Source organism: Liolophura sinensis, chromosome 8, assembly GCF_032854445.1.
Source record: "Liolophura sinensis isolate JHLJ2023 chromosome 8, CUHK_Ljap_v2, whole genome shotgun sequence".
NCBI classification, from domain to species: Eukaryota; Metazoa; Mollusca; class Polyplacophora; order Chitonida; family Chitonidae; genus Liolophura; species Liolophura sinensis.
The window spans coordinates 8749704-8772083 of NC_088302.1; the positions used below are offsets into that span (position 1 = coordinate 8749704).

At 38.1% G+C, this 22380-nt stretch overlaps 1 protein-coding gene across 1 annotated transcript; it reads left to right on the forward strand.

Moving 5' to 3' along the window:
• Positions 1–1520: 1520 nt before the first annotated feature.
• On the forward strand, positions 1521–10752 carry LOC135472530 (melatonin receptor type 1B-like). The gene is made up of 3 exons (XM_064752074.1): positions 1521–1679; positions 6633–6723; positions 9926–10752. The coding sequence occupies exons 1-3, from the start codon at positions 1521–1523 to the stop codon at positions 10750–10752; spliced, it is 1077 nt and encodes a 358-aa protein (XP_064608144.1).
• Positions 10753–22380: the final 11628 nt, after the last annotated feature.

The following is a 22380-nucleotide window of genomic DNA, read 5'->3' on the forward strand; positions in this document are numbered from 1 at the left end:
CAAAATGTCATAAAAGCTTATTTCCCTGGGTGTCAGTTTTATGAGTGCAGAAAACGGGCATGCGTGGGACTAAACCACAAGTCATTGGCGGGTTTACTGACGAACTTTCCCACGCGTTGGATACCGACGCACACCAGATTGATGAAAGTCCACAGGTCTTCAAAGAACGTCACTCTACGCAAACGGCCACACGAGCGGCATCGGGCATTTAACATCACAAACCCATCATAAACAATGACAAAGGGGAGGTCACAATTTTCCTGTCTATGGCAAGGAAAGTGTCTCATCCAGTCGACCATCAAACCCTCTCCAATGAGTTGTGATGTGTAAGTTTTAGTCCAAAGTCGATGTTTTCTTACCTGGACTCCACTCCTTAAGGGAACGGCACGTGTTAAAAGACAGGATGTCAATAACGTGAAAACCCTGCCCATGTTAAAAGATAGAATATCAATAACGTGACAACCCTGCCAGTGTTAAACGGTGATATGTCAATAACGTGGCAACCTCACCCATGTTAAAGGACAGAATGTCAATAACGTGACAACGCTGTCCATGTTAAAAGAACGAATGAAACATTTTACCCATTGGCCATATTGAAAGATTTTTACCAGCAGGCTGACCGACCTACCGACAGATTGATCAGCCGACAGAGAGATGAAGAGATCGAATTATAGAGTCAATTTACCCATCTAAAAATGTCTCCAGCCTCCCTGAAACTTGTTTTTCGAAGCCGTCGCAAATTGCGCCTGGCGTAACTTCAGTGCGTGACGGCGAGATGCGTCATCATGGTAAATGCGCTCGCTGTAGTGTTGCGACAGCTTTGTAAAACAGGCCCCATGTATATGTAAGTCTTATCTTGTTATTAACGTATGTACAATATATCATACTGATATAAGCCATTAGCCGTGTTACTGGTACCTCCAGCTACAGCAGCAATGTTTCGTCTATTATATAGTAATAGCCACGACGACTACTCATACGACAGTTGTAGTGCAAATCAGTGAGAAATACAGAAACAGAATCGTTCACTTCAACATAGAGGACGATCAACCCAAATGCTTAATCTTAGTTAGCTAACTGATCCGTATTTAACTTGCGACATCAACTAACCAAATACCATATAGCTATTGACCCTACTAGCCAATTTCTGCCTTTTAGTCTTTTTGTGGGGGCAATTATCGCATTATGACCACTAGTATTTGATTTATTTTCCGTGCTTGCTGTCATTTACATTCAGCTGTGGCTCATCTGATTTTATATATATATATATATATCTTTGATACTGCATCTTCTCCCGGAGTCCCATAATTCCCCTCGAGTCCTGTAAGCTGTCAACCGTGACGTCTGTAACCTGAATCCTTCCCAAACAACAAGCTACCAATTAACTTAATAAGCAAAACAGTGCTCTGTCCGTTAGCAGGTAGACGATCTGATTGGCTGATAGTGAACGAGCTGTCTCTTAAATGGTTTTCTCATAGACCAGATGCAGAAAAAGCTTTGTCATCACGCAGTGGGAAATCATGGATTTGCCGTACCTGTTCAACAGTACAAAGATTGGTCCCTTTTACCTGAGAACACACCTGGATTCGGGTATCCCTTATCTTGTCTGTATGGGGGTAATCATGCTGACTGGCACCGTCGGGAACATATTAGTTGTTGGCGCCGTTCTAACAACAAAGGTATTTGCATATGATTTTGTTTACAGTTTACAGTTGTGGCATCCCCACTATCGATAATTTAAATATTAGAGATCTGGGGAAGATAAGTATGAGACAGACGAACCCTTGCCTTGCGAAAGGTTGATAGAGGTTTATTGGGTAACAATACAGACGGTTAAAAAATATGTTCAGGTTTCCGAAGGCAAACAGCCTTCGACTTGTATTCAGTATTTAAATACTTTATTGGAAAAAAGCATCGATGACATGAATATGGCCTTTATATTAGAAGGTTGTTTTTGCCTTAAACGAGAAGAAAACATAAAAATGATGCAAAAATCAGATGAAAGAGCGTCAAAACTTATTTGCAAATATGATATTTAATATTTTTTTGGATCTTGTTTCTCAAGAGAAAAGGATATTTATTTATTTGGTATTTATCGTTGTTGTATAATAATGTTAAGGATGTAATGCTTGTCAAATAAATTTTATTTGAATAAATTTATTTGAGTAAATTTGTTGTTTATATCGAAACATATGCATTTAACCTAAATTATGATAACATTTATGAACATATTAAAAATATAAATATGGTCCAAATTGAGGTTTAATACATTTGTTAGCTGAAAGGAACATATTTAAATATGTGCAAAAATATTTATTAAACCTGTGTTACATCCTCATTTATGACATTATTAAACAAAGACTATAAATACCAAAAGGTGGGCCCAAATACCAACTATACAAAAATTACTTTCAAATGTCTTTTTCACCGTAAGGAAAACTTGGAAAAAATATTGAAGACCACATTTAGGAACAAACCTTTTGCACTCTCTCTTCTAAACTGTATGTCATTTTTATGTTTTCTTCACCTTTAACAACACCCACACGACTCAAACCTCGGCATTGGGATCCCGTAATTGTCCCAAGTCCGGTTTGTAGCTTTAGCAGTACTACTAACCTGATATTAAATGACCCGACTGCGTCGTACTGATCATGTGAACATAGGCGATCATACGGAATGCAGTCTTTTAGAGTTAGAAAGATGTTGCCCAGCTGTAGAAATACACTAGATGTGACGTACCATCGATCCATTCCAATTCGCGACTTGATCATAGTCTATGTGGCTGAGAACAGTTTGATAAAATTTTCCTAAACATATTTTTCATAACCTTTATGCTATATGACCTCATAACATAGAAAACACTCGTTTTCTCGTTCTACAAAGGCCTACAGACTGCAAAGGCCGATTTGATCTGCAACCTATGGATGGTCGTGGGTTTCCTGCTAGCTCAGCCGGTTTCTCCCACCACAATGCTGGCCGCCGTCGTATAAGCGAAGTATTCTTGAATACGGAGCAAAACACCAAAAATAAGTAAATAAAACAAAAGCAAAACATCGGGCCGCGACTACAACTGTACAGCAAGGATACTGAAGACAGTTGTTATGTTTTATAAGACGTATGTTCAACACCAATTTTCTAATTCGGTTTGAAATCAAATAAGTACTTTTTCAAGAAAGCTGATCCTAATTAAACATTTTCTTTGAATTCATTATTTTGGCTATTTAAAATTGATAGAACCATAACTATTAGTAAAAGGCAACATGGCATGTGCACATCGTTTACTATTGTATAGTAGTGAATAGTAGCAGTTGCACGGAGGATGTCACTTGACGTCACTCTGTTGCATAGTCACAGTACACAGCTTTCACCTATGAAAGCGATTTTTACATGTTAGAATGGATTCAAAGATTCCCTCAGCTCTAAAAGCATTTACTTCTAAATGCTCATTTCTCAGTTCATAAAACTTCCTTAATGAACTGCTGTAAATTTTGCGCTGACAAAAGCTGTGGCATATTTTTAATGTCATAGTTGACGTTCCGTCCGCTGGAGCTCAAATACTTGAAAATCTGTGTTTTAACAGCAAGAAGCAAAGAAGTTTTTACACAAAGGTAATTTTCCTGTGTTTTATCGTGACAATGATTCACTATTCATTGTATTCTCTGATTTTGCGTTCATACCATCTGCTAATGTAGGCACTAATTGGGGAAAACTTCTCACGATATCGATGGAATCGTTGGAATTGACAACGACCTTTGTTAATCTTAGCTCAGTGAAGTGTTCATTAGCGTATAACGCTAACTCAGCCTTAAATCATACCTTGACAAACTAACAAAAAGCCCATAGTTATCCTTCGTCAATAGTTACCCCTTGACAAACCTGCAAACCGTCCATAGTTACTCCTCTCTATAATAGTGATGACTGACAGTCTCTTAGCGCTTTTTGATAATGTAAGAGATGTTACAGATAAGGAATAATAAGCTCATCATCGTTTTGCACAGCTTCCTTTATAACTATGGAGTATAATAAAACTAAAGCTTCGATTAGGAGTTAGGGAATTGTCCAGCTGTGGGCACTCTAGCTCTAACCTGTCATGATAGGACAATTAAAAAAACATCTACTCTCCATCAAAAACGATGTGTGGAGCAGCGTATATAAAAACAATTCTCGCTAAAAGACGAATGCACTTCCTTGTTAAGATTTATGTACTCATTTCTGTTCTGTCCAGTCCACTGCACAACACAGAACATGGCGTTCAATATTTTGTTGAAAAGGAGGCGTTTTATTCTCATACCACTTCCCACACCATCCTTTGCGAAGAACTCTGAATCCACTCTCTACTCTAGCTGTGTTGCAAAAGCCCTTCTCTGTTTCAGATGCGTGTGTCTACTATCCCTTGAATGAGACATGTCGACAATTCCTTTTCGAATAAGGAAGTGCATAGTAAGGGTTCTCTCAGTTTGAAGGCGATTTTGCCATGAAATTAAAATTACAGTGCCCAAAAGGTGCTGCGGACGAAAATGTTTTATACGGTAAATAACGATTACATATAAAGTGGAATAAGTAGTTTTCAGTTGTAACGAGCCAGTCTTGTAATCAGCTAAAAAATGTTGTACTTTAGCTGAGGTAAATTGACAAGACGAAAGTGAGGTAAATTGACAAGACACTGCGTTACGGTTACGTGTGACCATTTGCCATTTTTCATACTGTCGTATGTATGTATGTTTGCTTGGGGTTTTAACAAGACACCGCATTACGGTTACGTGTGACCATTTGCCATTTTTCATACTGTCGTACGTATGTATGTTTGCTTGGGGTTTTAAGTCGTACCTAACTAGTTTTCAACTATAAAACGGCGATGATTCATTAGGTGTGCAAAGGCTTTAAAAATGGTACTTGTTTCTTTCGTTTGGCGCTTAGCACTGAGAGGTTAGAACAAGAAAACATGATTGGTTGTCCCGGTGTCTGTAAAATGTGACTAAATGGGATGTCATGTCTGGTGTCTTTGGCATGATGCTTCACTGTCGGCAGCACTTTGGCGGCATGAACTCGCCCTGCCAGGAGAAGACACAATATATGTACACACACCTAATGACTCCTCGTCGTCATATGTTTACTTCGCCAGCAGCAGTTTTCTTTCATCGGTAAATATGATTTATGAATATTAACCTAACGGCCGCTCCTACCTGAGATCTTAGGGGTTGGTTCATGTCTGGTTCTCATAGAAATTAAGCGACGGCTTTTGAGTTAAACATTTAATCATTCTTGATTCTGTCAAAAGTGAGACATGCATATATGTATTTTTATACAGTTAATTTTCTAGAACTTCAAAGGCCACACTCTACCTACAGATCAGGACGAGATTTAACATTGGTACTTCACATGTATCTAATAGAGAATGTGTTACGTGATCGTCTGAATCCCGCTACAGGGGCATCAGCATGGAACTCTAACTTTTGCACAAAGCTAGGTTATTAGCAGCAAAAAGAGCGTTTGACCCCATGTACTCTAGATCAAAGATTCGTGTAAATATTCTTTCAGTTTCAACAATAAAGATAAGCGAACGTGTTTTTCAAATTGAAGAAGACTAATTTGGAGGGTTAATCTTCCGTAGTTCATCATTTTTCGACAGAAAGAACATTAATGATTTTCAGCGTTTTTTTTATTTTTTCTTGATATTTGGGTAATCTCAGTGCACTAGTTTTCAGACCATGTCCAAACATACAGGGAGAGAAAATAACCTACATTTAGCCCTAGGGGAATGTTGTATTTTCTCAGATTATCGTGCTTTAGTCCACAGTTCCTTTGATCCTATGTGGCCTACATTATCACATACACTCATACTTGTGCTTTCTCTACATATCATGAATGGGTTATGCACTAACCAGAGTTTCTGCAGTGTAAACGTACATATCACCCGTTACTGTCGTCAATATTAATTTTCTGTCATTTCTCTCAGCATTGTATCTTTGATCTACTTTCTTTTTTACTTCCTCCCCGATATATCTTCTCTTGCTCTATCGATAAATTTGTTCTTATGGTCTATACCCATGACACTAGAACATATGTTGCTTTAGATCTCTCTTTTATATATGCTTCATCGCTTACTATAAACAGCGTTCATACCTTACGGGTGTACAAGGCGCAAAAGTAAACGTTGTTTATTTGTGTCTAGTCAGGCAAAAAACGTGCTGGACAAACATCTTGTTGACTGATTATGGACAACCAGTATGTAAAATCATGAGTATAATGAATCAGAGTATCATATTTTGAGTACCATGAATTAAAAGTATCAGATTGTGAGTATCATCAATCGAATTATCAAATCCTTAGTATCATAAATGAAACCATTCTGATATGCTTGGTTTCCTTCCACATTCATTTGACTATTGTCTAGCGCCGGATTCTTCACAAGACACGATTTGGGTCAAGTTTACACGAGGAAAAAAACCAAAATGTCCCGAGTAATTGGCTGTGACGAGCCATATGGGACGCGTTGCTGTTTTTATACTGGTTGATGGAGATGGTGTCCCTCATCGTGGAATGTACTTTTGAAATGCGCATGTATTGCAAATCTGTTGTTGCACATGGGCCATTATATATATTTTTTAAATGGTGTGTTTTTATTGTTTCAGGCATTACGGACGATGGGTAACATATTTATTCTGAACTTGGCCTTTGCAGACCTTTGTGTGACAGCTATTGTTGATCCCTTCAGTATCATCGGTAAGACGATTAGGTTGTAGGCTTCCTCTACGCAATCATTAAGCACAAGGCTTCAGTATTATAAATTTCAAAATAATAAATCGAAAACATAAGCTAAGCCACAGCAGGCGAGAAATGACGCTGTGCTGTTAGCTTGGCCTTTTATTGTGTATTTCACAACTCACCCAGATACATGTACCTTAGGAACCGATGTTCGGTCAGATATTTCCTTCATTTGTTACGCATCAGTCATCGATTGTTTAAGAACCTGTTTCAGCAGATAAAATACAGGTGTATTTACGGTACCACGCTCTCCCTAGATGGGTCGTTCAAACGGTCCATTTCAGACCATTATCTCCGATTGAGGTTACCTGTTCGAATCCAGCTAGTTCCGAAGTGAGGGTGTGTGCAAAGTACCTGGGCCCAGTTGTTCAAAAGTGTATAAATCAAGCAGTGTATAAATTAACTTTTGGATAGATTATAGTTCCATTTGGTTTGTATTAGGCCAAGATTGATATTAAGATTTAAGCCTAGCTAAATTTTTAATATACTTTTGACAACCGATTCTGGCGTGAGAACGCGGTGTTCTCTCAGCACTGCCAAATTTCAGCACTGCCATCTAAATGAATATATCACTGACCACCATCACGATAGCGATATTTTTGTATTAGCTGTGTTCGTCGATCAAAGTTTTGACATCCGTATGTCACTTAGAAGAAAAGACAATAAAACGTATAACCAAAGTTATTTCAGAAGAAGGTCCATACAGACCTGCAGAGGCATATGCATTTTTTTTTATTACGTGCTTGGTATCTCCATAAATCACCTATTTAATTTGCAATTTTGGGATACGCAAGGGATACGCAGTGATAGAGAAACCGGAAACACGATGTCGCGCCATCCGTGCCATACGCACATCAGTATTAGAGACTTGCGAAGAACAGCCCCTCATCAATATTACAACCGAAGGCCACGCACCGTGGCCTCCTGATTGAGACCTTGTGGAGTAACGCCAGCGATAGTCCACTACCACTTTTTCGTTGAAATTTTTTTCAATGTACGTCAGAATTGTCTCGTAATCAGAAGAAAAACAGCTGAATTACCACTATTTTCACATGGCAAAATGGTGAACTAGGAACGGATGACTCTCACAGCACAAAACTTGCCTTCTCAGGTATTAGAAATTTTCCCTGCGTGGGCGTTTTCGCTTACGTTGAACTGCTATGTGTCGCTTATCCTACACCACAAAGATAAAGTGACGTTTTTTGAGCTTTAAAAGGCGACTCTTTATCGATACATATATACAGTTGGTCTGGTGTTATCTTTTGTTTTAAAGAGGCTCCACAGTGCAAGCGGACAAGAAATCCTATAATGGGGATGCCAAACCTATTGGAAATTTGTACTTGTTTTTGTACAGCATAAAACAACAAATCAGTAAGCGTCACTCAGGAAACTAATATCATAATCTTTTTGTAAAGCGACATCCAAAATCCAAAGACTCTATTAGATATTAGATACTGTAGGTTACCATTTACAATGTTTAAAAATGTATAAATTAATATAATTAAAGACGTACAGCATAGAGAGCAACACTAGAGCAGCGATGACATGGTTAAGGGTAACGCTCCGGTGAAATATGGGTTTCTGTTTAAAGCATTGATTATGTAGTCTCATGGCTATGTGTAAACTGAAGAAAATTCGTTCCTTACATGGTTTGCGAGCTAACAAATTGGGTGCCACTTATTGTTTTAAATTAGGTCTCGAAAAGTGGATACCAACAATCGCATAACACATTCTTGTCGTATCCATCTTTGGAGTACTGATTCAGAATATGATTGTCAAACTGCACCTCTAGTGGTCTGACAGGCAAAGTTTAGTGCTCTCCGCACCAGAGAGTTATGACACCATGCAAAGAAATTGGAACGGCGTCCGTGTATCACAGAGACTTTAAACAGTAGGATTGTGCTGGTGGTAAATATGATTAAATATGTGTTATGTTTCATTTTGAATATCTGTGGATCCATCTTGATGACAAAGTACATTCTTGCATTCCAGCCGTTGTAAACAGGGATTGTCCTCAGACCAGTTTAATTGGTGTTTAGAAGTGGATATGTTTAGATTAATTGCCAGAAGCATCTAGCTGAAAGCTGAGTAGTGTACAGGAATCTAAAGTTTCTATCAGACGTTAAAGTATTCACGTGATATGCACTTGTCCTCGCCGTATTCTTGTTAAAATCCGGACAAGAAAAAGCATATTCTTGTAGATAAATGACCAGACTGTTACGCCTCGATCCTTGTTACACTGCCATTATTCTTGAAGGCGGAATGTCTTAACAGCATTTGGTAAATGTTCAGTGCTAAGAGCGAAGCAATTCACTTTTCGCTCGTGAATCAACGGTGTTTGTGTTGTTCGCAGACCCAGAACAGTCAATAGCAAATGCTCAACTTATAAATATCAGATAGAGACGGGTGACCACATTCTCTAAACTCTGTAGATTGACCGCAAGGCCAACTTCATAAAAATCGATCATTGCGGACAAACCGTTAAGCGGATATGTAATCTGCTAATTCTAGCCATACAGCTGTAGATAGAAATCTTGGAATCCGATTGCCAGTCTCTGAACAGTTTATATCCAGGCATGAAAGAAGTCCCACAGGTAAATCCCAATCATTATCGACTAGAAAAGCTCTCAATTCGTGTTGTCACATATATAAAAATGAATTGAACACACTTCTTGATAAGCATTTACCCGGGGATTGTCTTGATTTCTGTAGAATCGTATATGATGTTCAATTCGACAATGTCACCTCACATTGGAAAATATTGTCACTACAGATATATCTTTGGTCAAAATTCGCAGTGTTCATGTCTAATTTATCGTTATCTGAAGGGGCGGAAGGTTACTTGTTGAATTGTCCTTTGTGATTGAGATTTGGTTATAACTTTAGAACTTTTATCAACCATCGGTTCATCCACTAGTAAACTTGATCGCCGTCAAGTACAATAGGTGAAAAATTCACGACAATGGTATTAAAGATTAGCGAAATAAACAACAAACAAAAATCGGCTAAACATTTTTTAGCGTCGCTGTAATTTTTGTTTTATTTTTGCATTGTGAATTCCAATTACGGTCCCTCCCAGGCCGTCCTTTTCTGCACACGTTGATTTGTTGAAGCTAAATGACCTAGACGTATTCAGAATATGGACTATTTCTCTCACCAGGTTTCGTTCTTGGGGAGGTATACTTTGAAGACAAGCCAGCTCTGTGCGAGCTCGTGGCGTGCATTTGTCTTACTAGCTGCTTCTGCTCCCTTCTCAGTATTGGTGCCATCAGCATAAACCGCTACATCCACATCTGCCATCATCAGGTCTACCCTAAAATCTTCACCTTCCGGAACACCGTCCTTATAACCATTGGTCTCTGGGTCGTCAGTTTCCTCTGCGAGATGCCCAACTTTTTCGGCTGGGGAGACCACGTGTACGACAGGAAGACGTTGAGTTGTATCTACGACAGACTGGCCGACTACAGCTACACTCTATTTTTTACCATCGGTGGTATCATCACGCCCCTTGTCATCATCGCTATCTGTTATCTGAGGATCTATCTGTTCGTCCGAGGAAGCACCCGCAAAATCCGGGACACTCAGGAGCAGCACATGAACCTTCCAAAGAAGGGCAAGAATGATTTGAAGTTCGTCCGCACCCTTTTCATCATCTTCCTTATCTTTTCCGTCTGTTGGATGCCTTACGTAATCGTGGTTCTATACGATAAGCACGACCGCCTCAGCAGTGACGTCCACACCTATGTCGTCCTCTTGGCGCACATAAACTCAAGCATGAACAGCGTTCTCTACGGAATCACAAACCGACACTTCCGTATGGCCTACAAACGGCTGCTGTGTATTGATAAGTGTTGCAAAAAGAAGCGAAGGATTTCCGAAGACAACAGTATCACAAATATGGCAACGCATTGCCCAACTTTTCTCACCTCAATGGGTGGCTCTCCCAAGGGCGTTTCTTACGCTAACAGGGATGAACTTCGCTTCTAGCAACGCTGGGAGAATGAATTCAAGAGCGGGCATAAAGATAGCCGGCGAAACAAGATCTCATGCATTCTTCGTAAAAAATTAAGATCCGCAGGTCAGTGGATTAATCTTGGATTACGTAAATCCGGGACATTAGGGACATTGTTCACACAATGGCCTAATGTTTGTAGAAAACATTGCTGTTTGTGCGTCGTTTCAGACGCTGCCTTGACGTCTTTCAAAGCGTTGCATTTGGTGTATTATTCGGGCATTCAGAGCAAAGAGTCCTAACCTTGTGACTTACCATCACAAATACAACGTAATGTCGCAGATTCACACTTGAGATACAAGATATAGCTATTTGTGCCGCTAAACTCTTACTACGTTGTGTTGTCAGCTATTTATGACGTAGAGAATTAGTGACTAAGTTGGGTGATATTGAATTCTCTGTTCGTGTTTTCGTATTTACCATTTTCAGTGATATCGATGGAACTATGAGAACAAGAGTCCTTGAAGAGAATGGTGAGCCAGCTGTGATTTTTATATGTTAAGAAAACTTCGTGTGATGATATATTGTCGTGATTCATGGGTTAACAGAAATGTAATCTGAGTAAATATGCAAATATTGAATGAGTCACATTTCTGTCAATCCACTCGGAGACGGGTTGTTTGCGTAACCGTTAAAACGAAAATTTTTGGCATCCATGAAAAAATTTCACTCAAGGTGACGACGTATTTTTAAAATATAGTTATAGTATGTATAAATTTAGTGAATTCTCACTGGGTGAGCTTACAACTATTTATACAAGTTTACTCCAACAGCAGGAATTTCTACCTGATTGAGAAAGTCGGTATGTTCTTATGTTAAATCGTATAAGGCATTTTCTTTGACATCACCATATTTAGCAGAGTTGGTTTTTGTGACTGATTATTCGATTAAATTTTTCGCAAATATTCATCCTCAAATATGGCATATCTGTACAAAATTATCCATACATAACCGCCATGCCATATGGTGAAAAATTAATCTCGTTACATTACAGACATGAAAAATATGGGCTAAGACGATTGTATAGTATGTTCACTCATACTGTAAATATTTTGTTTAAATATTCACCTATGTGATCTTCATAATGTTAATATTTGTCGCATATGTGTTTTGTAGGATCATTTGGCGGGAAGTGTCCATTCACATATGCCGCACATGAGTGGGGGACAGGCAATAGGGTCAACTGCACCATTTTACATGTATTTTGCATAAGTAATCTAATCAAAAACTAGTTTCTAGCATTTCTAGCACAATCTGATGTGGTGGATTGTTGTGATATAGTTTGTCTATAGCCTAGATCTGTTGTATATGGTGATGCCTGCAATAAATCTGTTGACAGAGGAATCCTTAAGACGCTTTTGTTTTTCGCGGTAGTGATCACTAATTTTGGGCTATAACAATAATTGATTTTGGGCTGAAGACAAAACATTTTGTTAATGCACTGACAGCATGGCTAGCATCATCAATCCGATCTTTACGGTGAGAGATCAGGCTACAATATGAACCGGAAGTGAAACAAAATGATAATTTTTACAAAACGGGTTTTAAAGGCATACTATTGCATAGTGTCGTGTTTAGCTATGATATCTGTAAATGATATTATGCTGTTATATTTACACTTGATATTATGTTACAGTGTTACATGTACACTTACTACTATGTTATAGTGTTATATGTACACTTGATATTATGTTATAGTGTTATATATACACTTGATATTATGTTATAGTGTTATATATACACTTGATATTATGTTATAGCGTTATATGTTCACTTAATATTATGATACAGTGTTATATCTGAAGATGATATTATGCTATAGTGTTATATTTACACTTAGTATTATGTTACAGTGTTACATGTACACCTAATACTATGTTATAGTGTTATATGTACACTTGATATTATGTTATAGCGTTATATGTACACTTAATATTATATTATAGCGTTAATTGCACACTTGATATCATGATACAGTGTTACATGTACACTTGATATTATATGATTATGTTACATGTATCTTTGGTATGACATAGTGTCTGCGCAATGAATAATATTTGATTATTTTAGCGACTTTCTGGCTCAATTCTAAGACATGGCACTTCCAGCCACCTGTGTGTAATGTCACAAAGTTCTCAGATATATTGAACCAGCATTGGTACTTTCAAACTTGGAGTCTTCTCTATATAAATGAGTGACCAGTAAAATGGCTAAAATGTCTCATGTAGTTGTGTTATTATCACGCGTTTATAACAGACTTTCATGTATAGTGCCTATAGAGCTGGGGTTAAATGAGACCATATACCGTGACAATCATCTCTGTAGTCAAGTAAAAACTCACAGGCTAAACGTTAAGGGACACCGGGTCCAAGAATTGTTCGCTCTGGTGGTGTATTTACTTGACTGAACGCATCGGATGAGAAAAGTACGAGTTATGTCAAGTGGACCAAAAAATGGATACGCCTTCCCAATTATTCTATACGTAAAACCTAACACCTTAACATTTCACACAGATTATTTAGTGGACATTTAACATCTTTCAGCATCATAGGTGGATGGTACTAAAACAGCAAACAAATTAACCGTAAATTTTAAATATACTTGGCATCAAGTATAAATAAATATTTCACGCTTTTAAATACTATGTCACTTTCGATGTTAAAATTTTAATTTGAAGATGTTTAATATCCATAAAATAATGTATGTGAAATGTCAAGACTTCATATTTGAAATATTTTGAATAACTGAATTTTTAATGAAATGAAAACAAGTGTCTGGGAATTGCTATAGGTCTTAAAATTGTTCAGGTTTTAATATTGTTCCGCCGATGATGAAATATTCTCAAAAGACGCCTAATATTCACTGAATAATGTGTGTGAAATATCAACGCCTTACGTTTGAAAGATTTGAAATAGTTGCCCATTTTACTGATCTTACTGTTTTACCAAAGAATGATGTACTCTGTTAACACACGAATGAATGCTCCTTTTAAAACATGACAAAATATCTGATTTGTTGGTAATGTGTGCAGATACTCAGTTGATAATTGTGATGTACATAAAAGCGCAATTTTGTGATTATAATGCATGTTTTCATGTTATAAATTCCATGTCATTTCAGTTAGATATTCATGTGAATTACTGATGAATAAATTGGATATACTCACTGCAGACAACAAAAAGGGTATACCATTGTTTCGAACCGTAACATGGCGTTCATGTGTGAGTTATCACTGTAACCACTTCAAACAACGTGACATATACTTGTACCTGCGCAGTGGGCTGTTGATGATAAATAACTTTCTTTATCCCATAAATGTTCATAAAGGCATAACGTATAGTTATGATACGTGTAATATAAATTCCGACATTTTGATTGGTCCGTGTATCTATTCATTCATAAAGTCGACCGATCAAAAGTTACAACTCGGCTGTACAGGCACTACTTTCTTTTTACTGCTTTTCTTGTCGTCTGCAAATGTCAACATGGTCGATTATCGACCTGGAAATATCGCAAAAATTGACAAAAAAGGACACGCCAGTGTTATAAATGTGACAGGAGATAATCGAGTCAATGTGGAAATCCTCGGCATTGACTACGACATAGTGCCATCGCCACGAAGGCTAAGTAAAATCCACAGAACGGAAACATCGGCTAGGCCATTATTTTTTTTAACATTTTTTTTTCATAATGGAGACTCGGGGGAAAATGAAAACTACTACTCTCGTTGAATAAATTTGATATCTTCGGGTCAATCATTACATGTGGCATGTGATGTCTAGTTCCAGTCAGTCCACGTCCCGTGTGATAGCCACTTCTTTAAGTTCTTAAATGGTGCCGATATTTGGCAGTCCCGTGCTGGGTGGTCTTTCACGTGCATGTTCATTACAATCATGGAGCACCCAAACGACGATGTGTTTGTATCATTGAATCGTCATCCAGATCTTCACAAGAACACTAGCTGATGACTAAATTCCAATTAGCCGTTAGAACTTTGTAGACTGTTTCACTTGTTCAAAATTCGTTAAATCAAACTGTCAGAGCAAGTGATATTTGTCTAGTTTTAGACGGTTGTTCTTTCTGTAATAAAATGTAATATTCTTGTTATAAATATTAACGTATTGAGCGATACATTGTATAAAGCAAATTTTCGACATGTGTATGGTGTATAAAAAGTCGCTATGTAAATAAATTTTGTCTGTACTATATTATTCTCCGTCATGTACTTGTAAGTTACTTCTAAGTTACTCTCGTTTAATAAATATGATATCGAGGCTCACGAATTTCATATCCTCTATTTACGTCTATCAGTTTTACATGTTTGTCACTGTTCATATAGCGTGCATTTCATACACGGACTACAGGTTTTACACATAATACACATTATTCCTAATATATCTACTTAACCCTTTGGCTATGCAATATGCATGATGCAACCTGATATGTAAAGGATGACAGTGTATATATAGGGACTCAGTACACGCACGGTTACCCGGAGTCACTGTAGCCTATATGTCTAAACCTGCTATAAACCATTGCAAACATTTATTCCCAATTTATAACTCATATTTCCAAGCAGAATACAACAAATGCATCACACTTGATAAAAAGGTAATATCCTTATTGTGACTCTTCCTAGCAACCACTCGTTTCTATGGGTGTTAAACAATAGATGTACTGGGTTTTATTAATATATACATTGTTCAAAAGCGCTCATAGCGCAGTCCTCGATCTGTATACATGCAAACAATGACTTAAAATCATTATTTAAGGGATCGAAAGTTTGCTTAGGTTCATGTATATTCTGTTTATTAACCTATAATTCTCTTTGCGTAGTTTATATTTGCCGTTGCCCAGGGAGCAGGTTATACCGACATAATGACAAGCTGAAATCAAGTTAAAAGGATGCATTTGAAACACTGGATTCTATAGAGGCTTTTTTAATTATGTTGTAACCAGTGACATAACATCAGATTTTTAGCACCTCAGAGAGTATACACACATACTGACAGTCCCCGATAGCACAGTTGGCAGAGCGCCCGCTTCGGTAGATCTACTGTCAGTCCTGGGTAGAGTCACACCTAAGACTTTACAACAGGAAGTTGTAACTTCTTCATTTGGCGTTCAGCATGATGGGGATAGTGCAACGACTGGTTGACCCGTGTCAGAATAATGGTTCCGATGGGGGGGGCTTACGTGTCTTCGGAAAGTCGTCTCAGTGAAAAAGCACCAGATAAAAGAGCAGTGGAAATCCGTCTTGAAACAAGAGGGCACATTACATGCACTCTCAGAACTCCTTCGTCGTCATATGACGAAAAAGACAATCAAGCATTCACTCTCTCACATATATGGATATGAAAGCATTCGCCGAATGAACGTTGAAAAGAGCTTTCCAAACACAAGATATGGATGTGACATCATTGATACCCACTAGGCCCAACAGGCCACCCCCGAGTCAGCTATTTTAAAGAAATTTCAAGTCTATATCTGACAAATAAATCGAACTATTTTGCTGGCCAAGGCCATGGTCATTTATCTGACATATGCAATTTATAATCAGTTTGTTGTTTATTGGCATTCAATTATTCCTCGAAGCTCTAGATGGGATTTAATGAGATTGGTGCATATCTTTGACAGTCGTGATAGCACATTCAATAAAAATTTATACTGGAACTGTAAGTATGGAATGAAATGGTTGCTGCTTTTAAGCTTTTATGAAGTACTCACACACAACTGACAACACAATAGTTAACATTGCACATCCTTCGGCCCTTAGCAAATGTGATGTCGATAGGGTGAACGGTGATGGAGAAAATCGAAGGAGAGACGATAGTTTTATTGTGTTATAGTTCTGGAGTACAGTAATGAGAGAGAGAGCAAATTGAAATGACACACGTAGAGTACGAATCAAAGCAGGAATGTCATATTCCATCCCATAAAAATAAACGCGGACATGTATTGGCAGAAATGATTGATTCCAGACTATTTAACCGACATCACGGCACTAACTGACAAGTGAAATGTGGTATGTTGCAATAAGTTTTCAGTCAATCACAAACGACTGTCCGCGACCTCACCTTAACATGGATTGATGTATTATAATCGCGTTTGATTTGCACTCGGTACTTTACAAGGGAAAAACTCATGCTAGTTTATTATAGACAGTAAAGTCGGATTATCAAGCCAACACCAGTCATTTCATCTGACAAGATATCGAATTCTTGGATTGTTAATAGGGTCACAGGTAGGAGACTTTTCCTCCCCTGAGCGTAGCAGAACAATTACCACCTAGACTCTGTCACCTAGCATATGAGGGATATTAATGTGAACAAAAGCACCTGGTGGACAAACGAGCCGAATTTTACAGATGTGTTTCACAGATGATTTTGGTTATTCATAACTCACGTGCCCACGGCAGAGTCATTAATTTGTGTTTCATTGAGGCTTTATATGATGATTGTCAGAACACATCACAGTTAATTGTGTGATGTGAGTTGACGTGCAACTTAGCCCCTAGCTACGCTTCTATGTTTTGTTAATGAGCCACTAAGTAAATTATTAAAGGAAACAACTCAACAATATAACGCTGACAGAGGCATAATATGAAAGGCAATTCCATTTTGATATGAAAGACATTTTTGAAATATTTTATGCATTTTCCAGTGTAAATAAATAGAAAATAATCCATGACCCTCGAATGTGTACATTTGGACCCATATCACTCTGTTTGAGCCTCCATGCACTCACAGTGCGGATTGATCTGCAGTTACCGTTGACTTGAGTCGACCGACAACGCAAAAGCACAGTGACTTTCCACGGTCAGTCAGCACACTTACGAGCACATCTTTTTCAATGATGTCATATTTACCTGACTAAATTTCCGAATAGCTTAGCTTCAGTTCACTGTTTAGATATTCAATTTATTTAAGTAGGATCACATGACGTAAATCGTCCAGTAATATTTTGTGTACCTCCCTGTCTCCGAGGAATTTCTACCATTCATTGGCTATTTGATAACACAGTCACGAAGCTGTTTTAACGAAGAAAGAAGCTACATTTATCAATGACGTTACTTCACTTCAAAACATCTCTTCACCACAAAGACCCATTTCGAATTAGAATGAACAGGACTTTATCAAACTGATGTCAAATACCAGACATAACAAAGAACACAAAACCAGGCTAGAAACATGGCTTCGTGCTCGGTGCAAGCAAAACATTGTTTATCGTCATGCTCACGAACTTTCACTGAAGCCATGAACGTTTTGGGGAGAACAAACTACCATGCATAAACTACCGACATTTGGTAAGTTACTGACCATTTCTCCAGAAAGTTACGTAGCGGTATTACAGCATGCTTGTGGAAAAGAAATGGTCTTCAGCAAAGCCTAGGCTGTGGCCCCATAAAAGCCGTCGAACGCTTAATGCCAAAGCTAGATTTGAACCCACCTCAGGTATATTCTGGCGACTGAAGTGCACACACATAACCACTCGGCCACGGCACGCTGCCAGGGATGTTTGGAAAGTGCATAAATACATAAAACTACATACAGTTCTCGCCATATCATGTTGACAGCGGAAGAGTCTCTGCTCTGCTTCAGATCTAAATGCGAAATTATTTATGAATAATACACACTAAAAATAAGTGTTTCGTTTATAAACACAGATCTGTTACAGTTTATAAATGCGTCCAGGTGTTTACTCATCAAGGCTAAGTTTAGCAATTTAATTTTTTAATTTTTAGGTTGATTATATGTTCAATAAACACAAATAGTCCAGTAAACATGACTTGGCGCTCAAATATCCACCACATTTTTGTGTAAACATTTCAAATGTTCATTATAGTAAACACATCTCTTGCTAAACATAGGCTTTATGAATAAACACCAGGGCGCTTTTTCTTATTCTTATGTGTAGCGGACCTCGCGTTGAAGTTTATTCTTGCCGGTTTATATTCGGCTTATGCGGACTGGTATATACGTAGAATGAGTAATTAATTTTAAGATGAAATGAATAAAAGTAACAAAGGTGGAAAGAGTGTTTCTTTCAAGTTAGTATAATGGTCAGATTACATTCTTAACCATCATACTGTGAACCCTTATTGATAACAAATGTGTGCATGGATGTAGTAACAATAAGATGCAACTGAACTGGTACACCACGCCATGTTATAGAGAATCGTTTATGGCCACTGTCATTAAAATGTGAAAGATAAACATGTACAAATATATATGGACACGTGTGAAGGGAGCACCTGTTAACTTGTTGTATAAGTTAACTTACCAACAAGCTGTATGTACTGGGCTACACGTGATCTGTGACCAGGACGGTTCACCCATACTTGAAGGATGCCAGCCTATCCATAGCCAGAACCTATACAATCAAACGAAGCACGACCAGAGCATCTTTTCCTCTTCAAAGGCATTAAATAATCCATGTGTTAGATACAAGTGAAAATATATAGTTTATTAGACATATACGTAAAATTATCGACAAAGGCCATTTTCGCTGTGAACACTTTCAACAGTAACTCTTATCGTGTTTCCCCCAGGGCTCTGACCCGCTTCCTCCCACCATGATGTTTGCCGCCGTTTTATAAGAGAAATACACATGAGGTAGGCGTACAACACCAGTCAAATAAATAAGTAAATCCTGTCGTTTTTCATTAGGAAATACCCAGCAACCACCATGTAAACACAAGTTCATATTCTGAAAGCAAGGATATCGCATTAGACGAATACAGAGTTCTCTTCTTATTTATGAACATGAAAGTTATCAACAATGAACCTGCATTTATTTGATATTAAAGAGGGCGCTTCAAGGCTGATCCATTGCTAAAGTAAAAATAACTTTAGCAATGATTAACTGATTCACTGTCTCGTTTTACTTGTTAAAACGAGGGGCATAACAACGTTTCTCCCACCTTTAAGTCTGAAGTTTAATCAAGTCTATGACTTTTACTGTAACTTTTCCGGATCTGGATTCAGAATAACCTCTTTCGTTCAGTATGTCGTTTTGCTTGCTAAAACGAGGGCCATAAGGACGCTTCTCCTCTTACGCCTCTTGCACCATGGCTTAAATTAGGTAAAACAAATGCATTAATGTTAATTGCAGTTTATTAGTCCTCACTGGTTCAGAATTACTCTATGGCCTACACAGCGATGTTGTTTTGCTAATTGTTGTAGTTTCAGTAAGTATATGCACAGACTCCATTTATAGTCATGTTTGTTGCCAGAAATAAACAGAACTCGTATAAAACCCAGAACTTACGGGATATCGGCGCATTTGGACCAGCGGATTTTGGGCAGGGATAGCTGTGTAAATCTCCTAAAGCGTACAGAGCCATGTTTTCTACAAATTGCTGTAGCTTTAATGTGCGTATATGCACAGACCACATTTATACTTTTCACCAAAAATGTGCAAACTACGCTTAAAGCTTCTATGAAAGCCCCAAAGAACTTTCCTGACTGAAACAGCCTATGGACCCACGGTTTGAGGCGATAGATGGTAGATCTCACTATTAAATAATTTTACATTGTACGTAATTGAATAAAGATCGAAGGTCATTAAAAAGTCTGCTAATATTATTGATTAAATTAGCTGAGAAAATCGTTGAGTGTCAGTACTAGACAAAATGTACATGGAAAAGCAATTTGTACTTGAGCACTCTTTATTCGATCCTATCACTGGAATTTCAGCGCCCTCATACATCATATAGCTATATGTGTAGTAATCTATCAAAGCTTGCATATTCAAATAGTATTTTTCATCTACGCGCGGTATCCTGCGTGTTTTCAACTTAACCCCACCATATCGCCATATTGCCTCGTTTTGGATTGGACTGGACTGGATATAGTTCAAAGTCCATTAGCATAGGAGAGCTGCAATACTGTGTCCATATCTGAACTGAGAAAATCTTTTAAACATGATGAATTTTGAGTAATTCTAGACCACTGACGTCTAATAAATTGCTATTAACATCACTGCATTTTTTACCTACTTCTTCTTAGGTCATACTGCTAAATTGCGCGTAAATTGCTACTGTTTATGCATTTACATGATCAGTTGGAACAAAAACCTGACCCTAAACTGACCCTAAGAAACCGTATTTCACCGGCTATTTCACCGAGAATATAAAAATTGCAGCGACGACATTGTGATAGTTGGCAAATGGTCATATGTAAGCAGTGAAATACGGAATGTCAGCCCACGTAGGGTTTTATTCTAAATGTTCAAGTAAATGCTTAAATATGGGCCAACGTTGCCGAGGCTGTTAGCGTTCAGCATGGCGCAATGACCCACGAACCTCTCGCCAATCACTTATTTGATTTATTCGATTGGTGAGCATGAGCTGGACTTGAAGTCACAATGACCCCATTGATGAGAGGCTCGTGGGTAGTTGCGCTCACCAGTGCGGTCGCTGTGAGTTCAAGACCAGTTCATGCTGTCTTCCTCTCCGGTCGTAAGTGGGTTTCGCTAGAGCTCTACCGAGTTTCCTCCCACTAGACTGCTGGCCGCCGTCGTGTAGGTGGATTATTCTTGAGTAAAACACCAGTCAAATAAGTAATTAAATAAATACTTATGGTAGCAAATTATGCAGTCGCTGTATTTCAAACGTAAGATCATTTACTTTAGGCTTTAGTACTGGTTCGTTACACTGACTGCCAGTGTTTTATTTGGTCATGGAATAAGTCGTTTGAATGAGAGAAGTTGATCCAACAAACGTTAAAGAAATATTATGTCCCATTTTCCGGAGTGTGCGTCTTCTGAAAACACGAAATATATTTCAAGATCGATGTGTATCGAAATCCACCCCAGGCTGGCTTTTTCTCCGATCGTACGTGGGTAGATGTGGTAGCATCCTATGTATGGTCGTTGACTTCCCCCGAGACTCTGCCCTGATACCTTCCACCACAGTATGGTCACCGAAGTATAAGAGAAACATTCTTGAGTAAGGCTTAAAACTTTAATCAAATAAATAAATTCAAAAAAAAAAACCATGATTAGTTTTGGCATTTTTGATTATTATATTCTGTAATGCATATATCGATATGCTGTAATATTTGTTATTGGACATGTCAGTGAAATGGAAGAATCAGTAGAAGTTATTGTTTGATTTATTTATTTGGTTGTTGTTTTACACAAAATTCAAGAATATTGAAAAAAACATGTCTGATACGAAAGTTACTTGAAGTTAAAACCACATTTATTGTAATGGACCGTTGTCTGATAAAACGGAATTATGCTTCTTTACATTTCTTTTCAGAATTCATAAAATGTTTATTATAACACACTTTAACCCTGACATTTTATTCTGTTTGTGAACATCAGTTTCAACCATTATAGAGTTTCAGACATTGCATCTAAAGCCCTGATCACTTCTGGTTAAAGTAAGAAGATAGGGTAATAAATGGACGAGGAAATATACTTTGTGTATGCGTGAGTGTGGATTAGGGGGGGGGGGGGCTGGGGGTGAGAGATTCTGGGTCTAACTTACCCCAGTAAGAGAGCGTGTGTGGGGATGGTTGAGGAGGGGGGATTCTGGGTCTAACTTACCCAGTGGGGGAGAGTGTGTGGGATGGGACGGGATATTCCGGGTCGAG